This window comes from Antechinus flavipes, chromosome 1 (assembly GCF_016432865.1).
Source record: "Antechinus flavipes isolate AdamAnt ecotype Samford, QLD, Australia chromosome 1, AdamAnt_v2, whole genome shotgun sequence".
Classification (NCBI taxonomy): domain Eukaryota; kingdom Metazoa; phylum Chordata; class Mammalia; order Dasyuromorphia; family Dasyuridae; genus Antechinus; species Antechinus flavipes.
The window spans coordinates 211,305,935-211,324,013 of NC_067398.1; the positions used below are offsets into that span (position 1 = coordinate 211,305,935).

Here is an 18,079-nt window from a genome sequence, read left to right on the forward strand (position 1 = left end):
AACCCAGACACTGAAATTCATTAACTCAAAATGAAAACTACCAAAATCTATCAGAATCAGGGTTCAAAGTGCAAACAGAGAGATTCTACCACTCTTATCAGGTATCTTCAGGAAGTAATCCCAAACTAAAAATACCAAGGATTGTTGGCCAAAAATTCAGAGCTCTCAGGACAAAGAATAAACATATTTTAAGTAATCAGAAAGAAAGAGTTCAAGTATCAATGACTCAGAGTTAGGATCATATAAATACTTAAAAGGAACTAAGATAACCATGAGAAAATCTTGGAATTTGCTGACACTGAAACTGTCCCAAGCTGAAAATCTTTTATCCTCTCCAAAGGTTAATTTTAAAACAAAAGTAATACAGTTTGCAATAAGAGACCAAGAAGTCTACTCCTAATACTACCCCATTTTGAAAGATTTCATCTGTTGTCAAGCTGTGGTCAGAATTCCTAAGAAGCTGCAAATCTAAATTAGCCTAGTTCAAGGGCTCAATCAGCAGTCTTTTGCTTACTGCCGAAACACAACATGCACAATCACATCCTTACAATTGTTCATGACCACCCTAAGTTCATGTTTCCATTATCTGCCAACTGGACAACTGCGATAGCCTCTTCTCTCAAAATTTTATTTTCAATTCTAAGTTCTCTCCCTTCTTTCACAACTTCCCTCACCCACTGAGAAAGTTAAAAAAGAAGATATCCATTATACATATGAAGGCATACAAAACATATTTCTACATTAGTCATAGTGTGTGGGGGAAGATAAGAAAAATAAAAAGAAAAAACATACCCAGAGCTTATCAGTTCTCTATCTGAAAATGAATAACATTTTTCTAAATACTTGGAATTAATGTGGATCATTGTATTGATCAGAGAAGCTAAGTCTTTCACTTTTTTTTTAAACATTGCTATTACTGTCTATATTATTTTCTCATGGTCTTATTACACAATTCACTTTGCATCAGTTCCCGGATTTCCCTGAAATATTCTCTTGTCAATTCTTATGGCACAACAGTATTCTATCACAACTGTATCATCATTTGTTCAGCCATCTCTTAAATGATGGGCATCCCCTTAAGTTTCCAATTCTTTGACACCACAAAATAAACTGCTATAAACATTTTTGTGCAAACAGATCTCTTTCCCTTTTTTTTGATCTCTTTGGGGTATAAATCTAGTAGTGATATTTTGGATCAAAGAATAGGCATAGTTCCAAATAGTTCTCCAGAACATTTGGATCTGTTCCTAGCTTTACCAACAGTATATTAGGGTACCTATTTTCCTTTATCATCTCCAGCATTTGTCATTTAACTTTTCTGTCATCTTAAGTCAAGATGACAGAAGTGGTACCTTTGAGTTGGTTAAATTTAAATGTCTCTATTAGTGATTTGCAGTATTTTTTACATAGTTATCAATAGCTTTGATTTCTTCTTGAAAAGGCCTGTTCTCATCCTTTGACCATTTGCCAATTGCTCATATTAAAAAAAAAAAAATTGCCACAGTTCTCTATACAGTTCAGAAACGAAACCTTTATCAGAGAAATTTACTGTAAAATTTTTTTCCACCAGTTTCCTGCTTTTCTATTAATTTTGACTGTGCAATAGCCTCTTAGGTCTAGATTTCTGCTCAATTCTCCTCCAATCTGATATTCACTTTCTTGTCAAATCAATTTTCCTATAACACATATCTGAAGATATCATTCTAAGGCTTAACATCTCTGCCTATTGAATATGAACTAAAGAATTCTTTAATTCCTAATATTGATGTCACTATATTGACCAAAAACACTATGTAAAGAAAATTTAAACTAATTTCAGTGGCAAATCAATAATTAATGCAAATGTTTTGACTGAACAAAGGTTAGGAAGTAATAAATAATATTTGAAATGCCAAACTGAAATATCGCTGGAGTATCTGGAAACTTTATAAACCTCAGAGACTTCTGAATGACACATACATCAAAACAGGAAAATATCCTGGCCTTATGGCAAAGAATTCTGGATTTTGCTTTTTAAAAGATGACCAACAATGATTTTTTCCTAGGTAAAAAGCAAAAAGGAATAGAAGAAGTCAAGAGTTAATGACAAAAGAGGACCCAAGATAGAAAGGCAAGAAAAAAGAAGTTCAGACTCTCTTTTTAAATAAGGATTTAAGGTAGCAAATAGAGTCAATGCTTAAAAGGTAATCAAGAATTCCATTCTGGTCCACTGCTATACAAAGCAGAGATCTGATGAATGATAGCTGTAAGAGGACAGAATAAGGCTGGAAGTTCTTTCAATTAAAGGACTGGAAAAATTTGAGTACTCAAAGATGGAAGCAAAAGAAGATCCCTTGTCTACCTACAAGAATATCATAGCAAGTGAGGACATGAAACCCTTCCTAATTTACTGACAATGGAGATACAAAGAAACTTATCAAGGCATAGGAGACAGAGAGCCAGCCCAGAAAATCTGTGCTCAAAACTTCTCTATGAAATATACTGGCTATATAACTTTGGTCATATTTCTTCTGTGCCTCAAACAACTGAATAGAGATCTGCACATTAGACAGTTTTCAATGGAATTCCCTAAACCATTTAAATCACAGATTTAGTTCTATAACTGATACTATAGGATACATCTTAAGAATTCAGATATAATGAGAGTAACATGGATACTTTTTAAAATATACCAAAAACTACATATAACTAAAAAGATAGTGAATCAATATTTGCATCAAAATGTGCATTAAAAATCCTCTGAATTATCAAAAGTAAAAATATTACTTGCCTTTATTCTGCTATCTTCTACTGAAATTATCTGTGCACGCAGCCAAGCATCTTCCTCTGCATTTACAGCAACCAGTTGTCCAACATACACAGATTGTACTGATGTCACTTTAGGATTCTTACTATAATATTCTTTCATTTCATCTTCCATTAGTTCTTGAGCAGCAGAATAGTCTTTTCCAACATACCTGCAAAGGGAAAAGGAACAAATGAATTTTTAAAAGGGCAATATTTGTAAACTGTTAATTTTGTAGTACTTTCTCAAGGGCCTTTGTTGATCCTCACTTCATTCTTTCCAGCAGCAACAACAAAAAACCTGGATAGATGGAACTGTCTTAATAAGGATTTCTTAACACCAGTAAAACACAAACTATCACACAGAACAAAAAAGAAATATTAAAGAGTTGGGACTCTATAAGACATTTGGTTCTTAGTCTACACCAAAATTATGAAGCCCAAGTTATTAAACTCATCTATATCTCTCACCAATGGTCATTCAGTTTCTCCTAAAGCAGCCCAAAAATGTATTTCCAATTCATCAAGCTCACTGAGTGATTCAGAATTCATAATATAGAAAAATGACAAAAGTCAGAAAATGTGTTCTGATTAAACATCATATTTGAACTAAGGTTGATGGAAGTGATTGTTCATATGTGCAGTCAGGAGCTCAATGAAAATCTGGGGAATTCAGTACCACATACAAACAAGGTATAAAAAGAAAGTTCATTTTGAAAAGCAATTCAATTTTATCAGTAGAAAACAAAGCATTTTAAGCCCCTACTTACTAATCCATTGTGATTTGTACTCTCATCTCTGCAAATTGAAATTCCTGATATCAATATCTGTTTCTTCACTGCCTATTTAGACAGATTTCTCTTAAATCTCACTATTTTCCCCATTATAGTGGGAAGGTTATAATTACTCTGCTACACAATTTCTGTCACTAATATTCATCCTTATTTTTCTGCCAAGGACCATCTTTCTTGCGGCCACTACCAACATCTTACATTTATGGAGGGAATAGTGACTTCTCAAGATGAAGAACTCTTTGTAGAATATTATTACTTTTTTTGTAGAATTTTCTTCCTTCTTCATTTGTAGATTTTGTCACTCCCCTTCCAGAATGAAAAGGCAGTAAGAATTAAAATTCTATACCATGTCCCAGGTTAGTATGTGCTATCTCATGAAATAAACAGACCCAGTACATGATTTAGAAGATGAAGACTATGGAGAAAAGAGATAGCACTGTCTACTAGAAAGGACATTGAATATTAGTCCTGGTTCTGTCATTTAGCCGGGATATGGACTTGAGTAGGTGATTTACCCTAAGATATGTTTATAGAGCAAGACAAGCATTAATGCTTCAAGATATTTGCATACCAAACCACTTGGAGTCACCATTTTCAGACACTTGCTGAAAGATTATTCCTCTTTCCAGTCCTAAAGGGAAGGGTCTCACACACTACTACTTGAGTCTGTACAGAAAAAATGAAGATGTTTAGGGATTTACTAGTATCATAGGCTGATTCATGGAAGCTGGCATATCACCCTAGCCAAGTACTCTTGGCTAAAAAGCTTTAGGTATAAATTATAATATTTACACAAGAGAAATAATTAGAAAGTTGAAGGATTAGAATGCAATACTTGCCTGATAACAACTTCATTTGTGTTGCTCAATTCAACTACTAAAACTGATGGTGATGGCTCAGTTGGGATGATTAAAGGAGGAACAATTATTTCTTCTGTGGAAAAGTCAGGGTTTTCTTCTTCTATCTGCAAATATTCTTGTTCAACCATGGATGTGATATCATCATTCTTAATTTTTTGCTTTGCATTAGTCAGATTCCCATCAGTACATTTTGGTAATTTTGCATAAAGAATGGCCTTTTGAGGATTGTCAGAAATGTGGTCTACAGTGCATACATCTGACAGCAAGTCAAGATTTTTCAATGCATCCTCAGGAAATTTTAATTTGTACATATCCTCAAATGCTTTGGGGAGTGCATTTGCCCAAAGACCACTTGAATATTTCATTAACAGGTCTGCAACCTTCTTCTTAAAGTCATCATTAATGGAAGCTGACCCAACTTCTGAGAATTCTTTTGAAAGAGATACTTGTTTTGGAGCTGGTGGCTGAGACTGTGGTGTTTTTTCACTGTCTGTTTCACTTTTCAAAAGCGGTCTTCTCTTAGCTGGATAAATAAGCACATCCTGTTGACTACCACTGTAAGGTTTTTCTACCTTTAAAAAATTAAAATAAAACAAATAACATTGTTTTCAATTATTAACAATCCAAATTTCATTTTATTTACACTTTTTATTTTATGCAATTATCCACGATCATTCTTTGTTGCTACACATCTCAGTTTCAGTGACTTGTATAGGCCCTTTTATCATCTGACTGGCCTGTGAATTATCATTTATTGTAAAGACTTAGATATTTCTAAATCCAAGAGGACAAGATACCCATTTGACTTGCATTTGATACCATAACTTACCATCTTTCTAGTTTCATTATGCATTTTCCAGGCTTGTTATACACTAAATTCATATATTCTATGATCAAACCAGATTTACCTTTAAATGGAGCTTTGCACAGTGGATAGTGTGTTGTTCTGGGAAATAGAAAGATCTGATTTCAAATCTAGGCTCAGCCACTTAGTAACTGTGTGACCCAGGGCAAGTCACTTATTTAACCTTTGTCTGCCTCAGTTTCCTCAACAGTAAAATGGTGTTAATGGAACCTATTATTGTTGTGAGGATAAAATGAAATTTTATTTGTAAAGTGCTTAGCACAGAGCCTGGCACATAAGTGCTTAATAAATGCCCACTTTCTTCCTTTATTGTAGGTACATAATAAATGCTTATTTCCCTCCATGTTTGTGCCTTTGCATTGGTTGTCTGTCATCCATATTTGGAATGCATGCTTTCCTCATCTCTGCCTCTTAAAATCCCGAGCTTCTTTAAATACTCAGTTCAAGACCTACTTTCTTCATAAAGTCTTTCCTGGCCCCTTCAGCTACTAATGTCTTTCCTCCCAACTACCTTACCTGTATTTTGCATATATTAACATACCTATGAGGAAAGCTCTATCCACTAAATCATCTGTCACTAAAAGGCATACTCCAAGAAGCCAAAGACAAAAGTTCCATGTTCCCCAGAATATTTGTAGCAGTATTTTTACTAAATGCAAAGATATAGGCAGAGAAAACTAGATGTTCAATCACATGGGCAATAGCTATGTAATTTTTTTGTACATACAGAATAAGAAACTGAAAACTATAGAAGAGCATGTGTAAGACACATAAACAATAGAATGAAATAAGCAGAACTAAGAAAATATATCCAATATAACAAAGAAAAAAACCTTAACAAAATTCCTTGAAATTATCATGATGAAGTTTAGATTCAAAGAATAGAGCAGAGAAATAACATCCTTCCTCTTTTTACAGAGGAGGGCACTGTGTAAAAGTAAGGCACCATAAAACTATCTGGCTCAGTTGATGTATGTATTGGTTGGTTTTGCTCTGTCTTTTCCTCCTCTTAATGGTTCTTTGTTTATAGACTAGTTTTTTTGGGTAGTGAAAGGGAAGAAGAATTTGAAAATGAAGGAGATAATGAAAAAACAAAAGATAGTAATAAATTTAAAAAAATTATCAGCCTAAGTTATATCATGAATTTTTTTGGCTTTAGATTTAAAGATTTTTACTTAATGTCATCAGAATTCAATCTAATCTTTGAAACATAGTATAGCAGAAACTCAGTTACCCAGAGATTAGCTTCCAAGCATTCTCAAGCATCTAGAACAATGCTGATTGAGGAAGTGTGAGAAAATTGCCTTTGATGGTGAAAAATTCGGCCCCTATGCAACTGTGGCCATAGGCTCTGGAATGATTATAATAATTTTGTTATATATGTTGGAACTTCCCTTCTTTATAGGGGAGGACGATGGAAATGTACAACAACTAGCTAATAAGAAGGATTTCTGAAGCCTAAAGTGGCTGCTTGACATTACGGGAAATTCTTTGCAAATAAACTCTAGAGAGAGGTTGGACCAGCCTTGAATGGTTCAAGAGCAGCTGCAGATGTGGCACTTTCCAAATTACATATATCTTCTCCTTGAATACTTTGCTTCCCACCTGAAAACCTCTAGAAACTATTATTTTCATCTTTTCCCCATTTCTCCACTTTCCTTTGAGCAGCTGAGAATTCTGTTCTCTTGTGAATTTTCTTCTGCATGTTCTTCTCAGATAATAAACTCTTTTGTAATTTGGAATCTAGTGTTTCATCTAGAGAGTCTCTTTTTAGACCAGTAGTATACCTTTAACATAACCAACAAAACATTAAAAACAACCTCCAAGTCTCAAAGATTATTTTGGCTAAGTATTCTAATTGGTTGGTGATGACTCTTAAAAAAATATGCCAACCTTTCTGTACTAAAAGTGAAAAATAGAGAAGTAGCAGATAAGCAAAGAGACAAGAAAACAGAATAGCAGACTGAAGCAGGAAGAAAACAAATATAAAAAGTAGGTATAGTGATTAGGAAGGGTTGATGGGAGATTAGAAGTGGCACAGTGAAACTTAATTTTACTGATATTTAGGTCCTTCTTTGATGACCACCAAGACCTGTGGCCTAAACATCATTCTTTCTGCAAAGAAAAGATATTTTTTCTGTCTCTGTCTACATATACACATACATATACAAATACATGATACATGTATTTAATTTTCCAGGAAATGTTTATTACTCCATTTATGGGTTCACAATTTTTGCTATTTTAGGGTTAAAACATTTGGAGTCTTTGTAGTCATTTTATATGACTTATTAGACAACTTCTTCAAGATCAGGTTTATGTCTCCAGCAACCATGAGATGGCACTCTTTTTCAGTCTGATGACAATGAGTTAAAAGAGTCAGCTCCTTTGGAGACTCAAGTCTGATATAGTGGAAAAAGTGGTGGAAAAAGATGTAGTCAGAGGCCCTTGGTTCTCAGCTCAGCTCTGCTGCCTTATTACTTGTGACTTTACTTCTCTGAGTCTCAAGTTTCCTAATAACATGAGTGAGTTAGTCTTCCAGCTATTACTGAATAACCTCAAATATCTCAGATGTTCTTGAAACCAGAAAAAAAAGTCAAGTGTTGCCATTCTTAGGTGAATTTAATATATTATCAAGATGCGAGTGGAGTTCTTACCGATTAGACATCTCCAGAAGACTTGTACATTTGGTCATAGAAATCATTAGCACAGATTATACTTTTAAAACACACAGTCTTGGCACACAGTCAACCTTAAATATCTGTTGATTTGAAATACTAATCCTATTGTGCTGGGGTCTTTTAAAACTTTAGAGACATCCAACTCTATTGAAATAATTAAATAGTAACAGGTAACTTTTAGAAATATTTTTATTCTAGTTATTTTTGGTATATGTCATCTATCCTACTATAAGCTTGGAAGGCAGGGATTGTGTCCTGGTCATTCATGTCCTTTGTATGCCCATATAACATTCATGAGTTAATTAGGAAATTAGGAAATTAGGAAATAGCTGAATTAGGAAAGAAAGCTTCTATGATGGAAATAATTCAAGATAATGATGAAGAGTCAAAACACTTAGCACTGTGCTGGGTGCAGTCCTCATCCTTATGTTTGTAAAGAGGCAAGATACACATAGTTATAATATGTGCATTACAAGGTTAAAAATGAGTATTACCATTGAGCCTGAAGGGCGCAAGGTCATGGTGAATGAAGGCAAGTGTGATCAGCTAAGGCTTTGGGAAGACAAAGCATTTAAGTTGGCTTTAAAGTACAGATTAAGAATTCAGAGAGAAAGAGAGAGACAGACAGAGACAGAGCATTGTAGGAATAAAGGATAAAGAATATAAGCAAAGGGAACAAGAAAGCAAAGTACAGTACTCATAAGGTGGGAAAAAAAAAAATTCCAGGGAATGTACCACAGAAAATGAGATAAGTATTGGAACGCTACGTTAAAAACAAATAGCAGAGTGCCTCAAATGTCCACCTTGCATTTTAACATTACTCAGCAGAAGGACCGTTAGGGGAGTATCCACACTAAAAAGCTGGGAAGAAGATGAAGAGCAAGTGGGGAAAAAAGAACAGTTGTAGAATTTGGAAGAAAAACCAAGAGCACATGGTAAATATCTGAAATGAAGCAAAGAAAAGAGTAGCCACAGGAAGGAACAAATATGATTAATGCTCTTTGCACTTGGAAATTAGGAGGTAACTTTTAAAATATATCACAAGAGTGACTCTAAAGGTTGGAATGATTATTGTTCACATTTATATAGTTTTGCAAAGCATTTCATATACATTATTGTAATTGATCTCTGAGAAATCTCAAAATCACAATGCTGGTATCAAACACAGAATTCAAATCTAAGTCTTTCCTGACTCCAAGTCTAGCATTCTATCCACTAGGAAGGATATGCAATTTTTTTTTTCTCTCAAGAAATTTAACAGTGAAGGAAAAGGGAGTGATCAGAAATAAGTTATTTGTCAAAGAGGGTTCAATGGAAGGAATTTTTTAAAAAATATTGAGAAAAGTAAGACTATTTTACAGGCAGATGAAAATCATGACTGAAAATGCTTCTAGAAGAGCCAAGATGGGACATGACCAAAGGATTAGACTTAGGGGATGGGAAGGCATAAGTGAAGGAAAATATGTAATTATGCTGAGAAATTATGAGAAATTAAAGGAAACCTCTGAGGAAATTTGTATTAGACAACCTTCATTTTAATCAAAAAAGTGGAAAGCTACACTGATTTGGTGTGCCATGAATATGTAGCAGGTGAAAATCAGCTGAACTTTGATACTTTTTCCAGTATAACTAGTAAGTCATGATAGGACATTTTCAATGACATTTAAAAGATCTGGAACAAAACTAAAGCAGAAATAATAGTACATAAAAGTCTGTAAAGTGTTTCACAAAACAAAGATTATCTCTCTTGATCTGTACAACATTCTTGAGATAAGTTTATTATTCCCATTTTACAGATGGGGGAACAATAAGGTTAAGAAAAGCTAATTGCTTATGGGGAAAGAGAGTTGAGTTTGGGAATGAATGGCAGGAAGTTGAGAAATCTTTGATACTTTGATACTACTTTAATAGAAGTATTAAATTGTCAGACATAAGGTAAATGCTGAGTGTAGATAGAGCCAAGTGAATCACAAACAAGGATAGAAGGGAAAAGGAGACTTGGATTTGGACCAAAGAACTGGTGTTCAGAATGAGGCAGAAGAATAATTATTCATTTACTGTGTATGAATGGGAAAATTTATATATGGGAGGTTGTGGTTAGAAGGTACAATATCAAAATTACATACTTTGGAGGTAGTATATACATAAGATAAATGAGTGTGTTTAAAGCTATTACACTAAATAATGAAGATATAAATAGAAAAAAAAGAAGTCAGTCTCTGCTTCTCAAGAAGTTCCCAGGTCTAATAGGGAGATAACAGAGAGAAAGTCTCATAATCCTTAGGACACAGCAGCAAATGGTAAGACCTCTTTTTTAAAAGTCATTTCCAAAGATAAACCCATACCACTTCAGATATGGAACCATTTCCTAATGCCAAGAGCTCTGGTGATAAGAGTTTTTGTGTTCTTCAGGAGCTATGGGGGCTGCAGCAGCTACCAACTTCCATCCCCCAGAAGTTGTTTCCCTTGATACTGGCTCCATGGGGGATATAAATATGTCAGCAGCCTAAAGGGGCACTTTTATGCCCAGTGCTCTAGGGCTTGGAGCTAACACCATCGGTATCTGAGTGGAGATGTCTGTTGAGGTAGTGGTGGTTCAGCTATCTTGGTCCATGCTTCTTTTCTCCTTCACTCAGGGGGTCTTGCTGCTTAGTCTAGCTTAGTTTGTCAGGCCTCCCTTTCCCCCCTAAGGTAGAAGCTGGTAAAGAAAAATAGTTGAAGAGAAAAATGAATCATGTTGTCAAATTCCTACATAGTCACAAATATCAGAAGTCTCTGAGAACAAGAGTGGGTCACAGGGATAGAACATGACAGTCAGGCACTGAAGCTGAGAATATTAAGAATGACCTGGAAACTAACTAACAGATGAATTCAAAGACAGAAAGGGGTGGTGTAAACAGTGTATGGACCTCACATAAGAAAACTGAAGAACAACAGTGGAGAAATGGTTTGGACATGACACTGGATGAAAATGGGACTGAGAGTTCAGCCATGACTGAGAGATCAACAAAGCAGAAGAATGAACCCACTCCAAAGTTCTGAATATAGTCGAGAACACTGATGTTTTGCTCAGTACTTCCATAAAATTTCTAGTCAAGCTAAGATTACTTCATCTGGGATAAGGCTCAGTCTTCTTAAGCGTATCACACCTAAATTAAAGCTGCTTTATTTTTAGGTCTTATTTCACCCTGTATGAAAAATAGGGTACTCTAGCATCTTCTACCACTAGTTCTAAATGGAATACTTTCTCCAGATATTTCCTCTCAATTCAGAAAGGTAGCAAAAACAAATATTTTTACAACTTAGAGACCATTTACATCAACTCTAAAGTGAAAACAAAAACACAAACATAATGAATTTCCCAAGCTCTATCTTTGGGAATCAATCAGAAAAACCTCTGTCAGGACCTGGGGTTATTTAAATATTAAAGAGGACTCCATTTTAAAGAATAGATAATATCTATGTAGCACTTCAAAATTGGCAAAGAATGTTGCAAATATTATTTTAATGTGAAACTCACAACAACCCTGATGAGGGGTTCCTGTTCTACTGATGAGAAAACTAAGGCTCAGAGAGGTGAATTGTCTTGCTCTGGAGGGCTAGCTAAGAGGCAGGATCTGAGCTCAGAATTTGACCAAAAGCACATTCACATTCCTCTCAGATTTCAGAATGTATTTTACAGAAAGCACTTCCATCAGCTAATTGTCTAAACCATATCCTGGCCATTGTAATCTACTTTTCTACTTCTAAATCTATCAGCACAGTGTTACACAAAGGACCTAACAGAGCAGCAGAATCTGCTGATGGGTTTCTCTGCTCTGAATGACCCAGTCTTTTCTCTCTCTCTGTTTTTTTTTTCCTGTGTGTGTGTGTGTGTCCACAGAAGGTCCATTTGCCCTCCAGAATTCCAGAAGGATGGTTTCAGGCTAATACATAGCCTGTTAGTAAGGTTTGGAGGAAAACTGTAAATACTTATTAGCAAAACCACTGGGGTATCTGGATATCCTTCAAGCAGGGTGGTATAAACTTTTAAATAAAACAGAATTGCTTCATTCTGTTAGATGCTAAGATGAAAGTAAATGTGGCAGAAGCTATAATCATAGAATCATGGGACATAGAGCTAGGACTACTGGATTACTATTTTTTTTAAACATGTGCCATTAGAAGCTGTGTCCAACATAATGAGGAGGTAGAAAAAGGGTTCATATTATTATTTCTTCCCCCTTAGGTTCAAGTATTTTAGTTTGCTTAGTTCAAACTCTTATTATATTTGTATTATCTTTTTTTAACCTTTTATCTTCTTTATTGGACTGTATGAATGCAGAGGTCAATTTATTTATTCCTCTTTGCAATCTCTATAACATCTACCATGGTATCTTACACATAGTAGATGTTCAATAAATACTTTCAGATACAATAATGGAAAGTATAACATGCAATGCAATGGAAAGGACAACTTTATTTTGAGCCTCAATTTTCCTCATCTGTAAAGTGAGGGGGAATAAACTAAAAAATAATCAACAGATGATCTCTAAGGTACCTTACAGCTGTAGCATTCTGTTATTCTAGTTATGGACTGACGAACTGTTTGATTTGACTGATCCTTCATTTTTTGTTCTTGTTGCCACCATCTCTTTCACTTGATATAAGAAAGTCAAAAGGTCATGAGTCCTTCACTATCTGATTTTATGTAGATCCTTTTAATTCAAGCAATAAACAATTAACAGGGCCACCTTATCCAGGGAGGGAGGTCCTATTCTTAGGACTTTTACACAGAATTTTATGTTCTATCAATCAGTATGCTTGTTTCCAGCATTCTTTTTAAGGTGCATACCAAATCTTTGATCTTCTATATATGCCAACATGAGAGCTCCTGCAGCTAACTTTCCTGCCTCATACCCTGGCCACACCAAGTAGTCAATGGATCCATGATAAAGTGGGAACTATCTGAAGCTGGTTGCAAAAAAATTGCTTTTTAAAAAATTCCTGCATAATTCATATGTTAGCATATAGTGTGATTTTTAAAATTCAGATTGAAAATCTGAAAACAGAAAATTTACCATACTAAAAAACAGAAAGAAAAAAATTTTTTGTCCAAAAATTCTTTGAGGACAAAAATAATTTTAAAGATTATAACAACATTAAAATAAACATTTAATAAACAAACATTTATTTAAATAAACTTTTAAACAATTTAAATGTTTAAATAAACATTTAAAAAATTTTAAATAGATTTTTATTTTCAAAATACATGGATAGTTTTAAACATTCAGAACCCCGGCAAAAATCTTGTGTTCCAATATTTTCTCCTTCCCTTTCCCCCATTTCCTCACCTAGCCAGCAAGTAATCCATTATATGTTAAATGTGTACAGTTCTTCTATACTTCTATACTTCCAAATTTATCATTGCATAATTCTTGACCAAGTTTTTTCATATACTTTTTATAAGGAATCTATATAATGTATCAGAAGAACTTTATTTGGCTCTTTCAATGTTTTTGTATATAATAGGCTATCCAACTACCTTCCTTTGAGACCTCCTTTCCTATGCATAATATCCTCTGATAATACCTTTTATGCTATTTCTTGTGCAAAAGTAATCACTACATCCTACTTATAGCTACATGCTTCTTTACTTTCTTTTGGGACACTGGCAATTTCTATTTTCCCAAGACTGTGGTATTCTATGATCTATAGGAATAGCAAACCTCTGAATGATTTCTCAGTTCATTTTTTATCTGCAAAACTTGTCAAGGAGATATACTAAAGGATTAATCCAATAATCCCAGTGCAGGTTGTAACTGGAATATTGATGGCCAGACCAAACCATGTAAACATGAATCTTGGAGCATAACAGCAATTGATGTAATTGGTACAGTTATCATCTATATCAAACCCTATTTCTATTTGCACTTTATAGAAGACATTTTTCAAGACACTGATCTCATATAGTGATAATGTGACTTTTACCATTTTATGCTATGTCAGATACTGCTACTCAGGAAAATGCTGAGAAAAATTATTGTTGTAAGAATAATTATTTGTTAAGAGTCATTAAAGATGATCAACCAATCAGCAATCATTTATTAAACACCTATTAGAGGTAGAAACTGTGCAAGGTGCTGGGGATAGAGATTGACCAAAAGGCTACACTTGAATCCAGGCCTTCCTAACTCTGTGTCTGCCTCTCTATTATATCATATAACTCAAAACACTTTACATTTTGCGGCTGCCTGGAATAACACTATCAAAGCCATCCTGGCAGCATTTACTTACAGTGCCCTTGGTATCTAGAACCAATTGAAAGAGAATCTCATCAGTTACTTACCTCACTTTCTATGGGGGTGGAGGAGAAACTACCCTCAGAGGGTTTTTGTAATGTTGTTCCAATAATCTTTAAAGTTATTTTTTTCCTCAAAGAATTTTTGGACAAAAAATTTTTTTCTTTCTGTTTTTTAGTGTGGTAAATTTTCTGTTTTCAGATTTTCAATCTGAATTTTAAAAATCACAACATATGCTAAATAAACACCAGTATTTAATTACCTAGTGTAGAACTGAGGAAATAGAACCTATGGAGATCATGAAGCTCCTGATATACAAAGTCTTTCTTTTGCATACTCGTTCCACAAAAGACAATCTTAAATGTTATTATTAATAGTTAGAATTTTGGAATATGTATATTTTTATTAAAAAAAAAAAACTTGTAAAACTCATTAAAGATGCACTGTAATTCCTTTCCTGTTGTTTTGCTTTGTTTTTTTGAGGGTAGTTTTTGATAGGCAATTGGAGTTGCCTCTAAGGTCCCACAGCTAGTAACTGTTAAGTGTTTTGAGGCCAGATTTGTACTCAGGTCCTTCTGACTTCCAGGGCTTGTGCACTATCCATTGCTCCATCTAGTTGCCCCAATTCATTTCTCTGAATTTTAAACTTCACACCCAGATAACTAGGCCAAAAATATGAAATGAGATCATTCATTCACAGCCCATTCAGATTACAGCCATCATTATAAAAAAAAGGAAGGCTTTGGAATACAACATTCCAGAAGTTAAAGGATAGAGGCTTATTGCTAAGAATGACTTATTAAGCAAAACTGAGTATAATCCCACAGAGGGAAAAACATCTTTAATGAAAGAACTTGTAAGCATTCTTGATGAAAATATCAGAGCTGTATAGAAACTATAAAATACAAACACAGCTTTTAAAAAAGGTAAATATGAGTGAATAATCATAAATAACTAAACAAGAATATACTGTTTACATTCTAACATGAGGAGATGATACACATGCCCTATGAACCTTATCATCAACAGGAGTCTTCCAGGGATCTATTCAGGGTATTAAGTTTTGATCATCTTATAAGAAAAAAGAAAAGGTAAAAGAAAAAGAAGAAACTGGGAAAAGGAGGGGAAAGTTAGGAACAATCATGAGTTCCTATACAATGAGTACAGGAATAGAAGTGTATACAAACAAGGAAGGAAGGAGTGGGTGGAGCAGCTAATACTTTTTTAGGGAGAAATTGGAGGAATTATATAGATTGAGGGTTGAGTTTTAAAACAAATTCTAAGGATGTCCTCTTTATAGTAACAAAAAATTAGAAACAGAAAATGTCTTCTCAATTGGGGTATGGATGGATAAATTATGGTGTGGTATTATATGCTGTAAGATGATAATGGATGGTTCAGAGAAACTATCTCTGAATTGATGCAAAATGAAGAGTCAGAAGAACAATTTATACAGTGACAGCAATATGGTAAAGAAAAACAACTCTTGAAAGAATTAGGAAATATCACCAGTATGACCACCAGCCATGGTCCTAGACTACTAATGATAATATACACTATTCACATTCAGACCAGGTAAAGATCTCAAGAGTGCAAAATGAGATCAAATCAAGAAAATAATTTATAAAATGACAACACCATGCTAAAGACAAATAAGAGAAAACCTGGGAAGATTTGTATGAACTAATACAGGATGGAGTGAATAGTTCCAGGAGAACCATTTACACAATGATAATAATATTATAAAGACAAATAGTTAAAACTCTGGAACTCGGAGCAGCATGATTTCAGAAAATTCATGATAAAACATGTTATCCACACTCCTGAAGGTGAGGTTTGAGAAATATTTTGGGGAGAGAAGAATTTCTGCCAATGCAGATACTTTGCTTGAAATTACATGTTTGTAAACAGGATTTTGTTGTTTTTTTCTCAATTGGGTGGGTAAGGAGTGATATAAAGGAAAAAAGAATTTTTGCTTATTTAATTTTAAATTTAATTTAATTTTTTAAAAAATTGACATTTTTCAAATGAAGTTATTAAATTTCTGTACATTTATATTCCTCTATCCACCACATTATTATATTTGCCATTTATCAATTTTAGATATGTTAAAATTGAGATAATGTGTATGAAATGCTTTGCAGTTCTTGAATAAAAGTGATATGGCTGACAAAGTATCATTACCATAACATTGGATTTGGGAAGATGAGATAAAAAAGAAGAAAACCTACCGTGCAAATATGAGGCCAGTGTTCAAACTGTTGAAAAACTCCTTGGTTAAGTTCTTCTTTATACAGGTCTTTGTAAAACTGTGGAAGCTTTGATACCCAAATGCCATTGTTATGCTTGTTTAATATCTCCTTAATTCGCATCTGAACCTCATCCATTTTATAAGTATTAGACACAGGAGGCATGATGTTTGTTTTTTGAATAGTCTCATTTAAATTATCTTCAAAGCAAAAGATTGAAAGAATTAACCAAAACACTCAGTATTTTATGTAAAGATGAAGGAAAAAACACTTCACTACCTAGTACCTTACCTAGGACTATAGGACCACAGACTTAGAGCTGGAAGGGAGCTCAAAGGTCATTTGGTCTAATATTCTCAGTTTATAGATGAGGAAACTGAGTCTCAGAGACATTCAGTGACTTGCCTAAAGTCACACAAGCCAGTGTTAAGTTGCAGACCCAGGATCTGAACTCTGCTCTTTAGATGTAATAAATCTATTATAGCCTGTTCTGCTTATTAATTGACTACTATTTCTGGAAACATGACAGAGGCTTCTAGGTCTAAGAAGACTAAACATGGGAGGCAGAAATATTAAGTTGCAAAGGAAAAGAGCAAGCTACTCTATCCCCACACTAGTGAAACAGGTTGGAGAGGGGTCCAATAACCACACAAAAGAGACATTACCCAAATAATAGTTAACATTCTATAAGTTTGCTTCAGAGTTTATTCAAAAACAAGAGGATGATAGCATTGCTATGAAGTATTAGTAAAAGAAGCATTTCAAAAACAAGCTTTCTACTTCCAGTTCAAAATGTGTTTTAACACAATATTGGCTAAGAGGTAATGATATATGTTCTAACCCACAAATTTTATGGATGTTAAAACTTTTAAACACTTTAGCTTGTAAAAATTATTTGTCCAGTCTGTAAAACTTGTTCAAATTTCCCCTTTAAGAAGGAAAATGAATAAATAATTTTTAAAAACAAGTCCAAAGAAGTGATATAATAAATAACAATAATAAAAGTTTATATTTATAGAGAAATTTATGAACAGTACTTTCAAGTTCAGTACCTTACATGGTCCTCACAACAATTTTATGAGAAGTGGTTAGCAAAGGTAGCAAAGTATTATTGTGTACATTGCATATTTATAAGAAAAGTGAGCCCCCTTCAATGTTGGCCAAGACCAGATAGTTAAGTCAGTGGCAGAGAAAAGTCTGAGATCTCAAGGCTTTTGATTTTAAAATCAGGAGTCTCTCCACTACAGCATGTTAATATCATTACACCAAAAAGGTCCTCTTATCCCCTTTCTTCAGTACTTTAGATCAGGGTTTCAAACTTTTTCCACTCGCTTTTCACCAGAAAAATTTTCACGTGACTCTGGGTATATAAGTTTATAAAAATAGATATATAAATCAAATATTTATTAATAAAAAACTATAATTTCATGACCCCCAATTCAATTATGAGACCCCATGTGGGGTTGTGAACCACCATTTAAGAAAGTGGGTTCTAGATGGTAGTGCAAACATGAACTATAAAAGAGTCCAAAAAAAGGATAGGAGAATCTAGGGAGATACAATAG

General features: G+C 34.1%; 1 protein-coding gene across 4 annotated transcripts in view; it reads right to left on the minus strand.

Annotated features, from left to right (window-relative positions):
• The window catches only part of TDRD7 (tudor domain containing 7), a 102,445-nt gene that overhangs the window by 38,626 nt on the left and 45,740 nt on the right, over positions 1 to 18,079 (minus strand). For all 4 annotated transcript variants that reach the window (XM_051995719.1, XM_051995713.1, XM_051995728.1 and 1 more), the window contains 3 exons: positions 16,493 to 16,714; positions 4,418 to 5,006; positions 2,771 to 2,957 (listed from right to left, as the gene is read on the minus strand). In XM_051995719.1, coding sequence (XP_051851679.1) covers positions 2,771 to 2,957; positions 4,418 to 5,006; positions 16,493 to 16,714 — 998 coding nt within the window. The remainder of the gene's footprint in view (positions 1 to 2,770; positions 2,958 to 4,417; positions 5,007 to 16,492; positions 16,715 to 18,079) is intronic.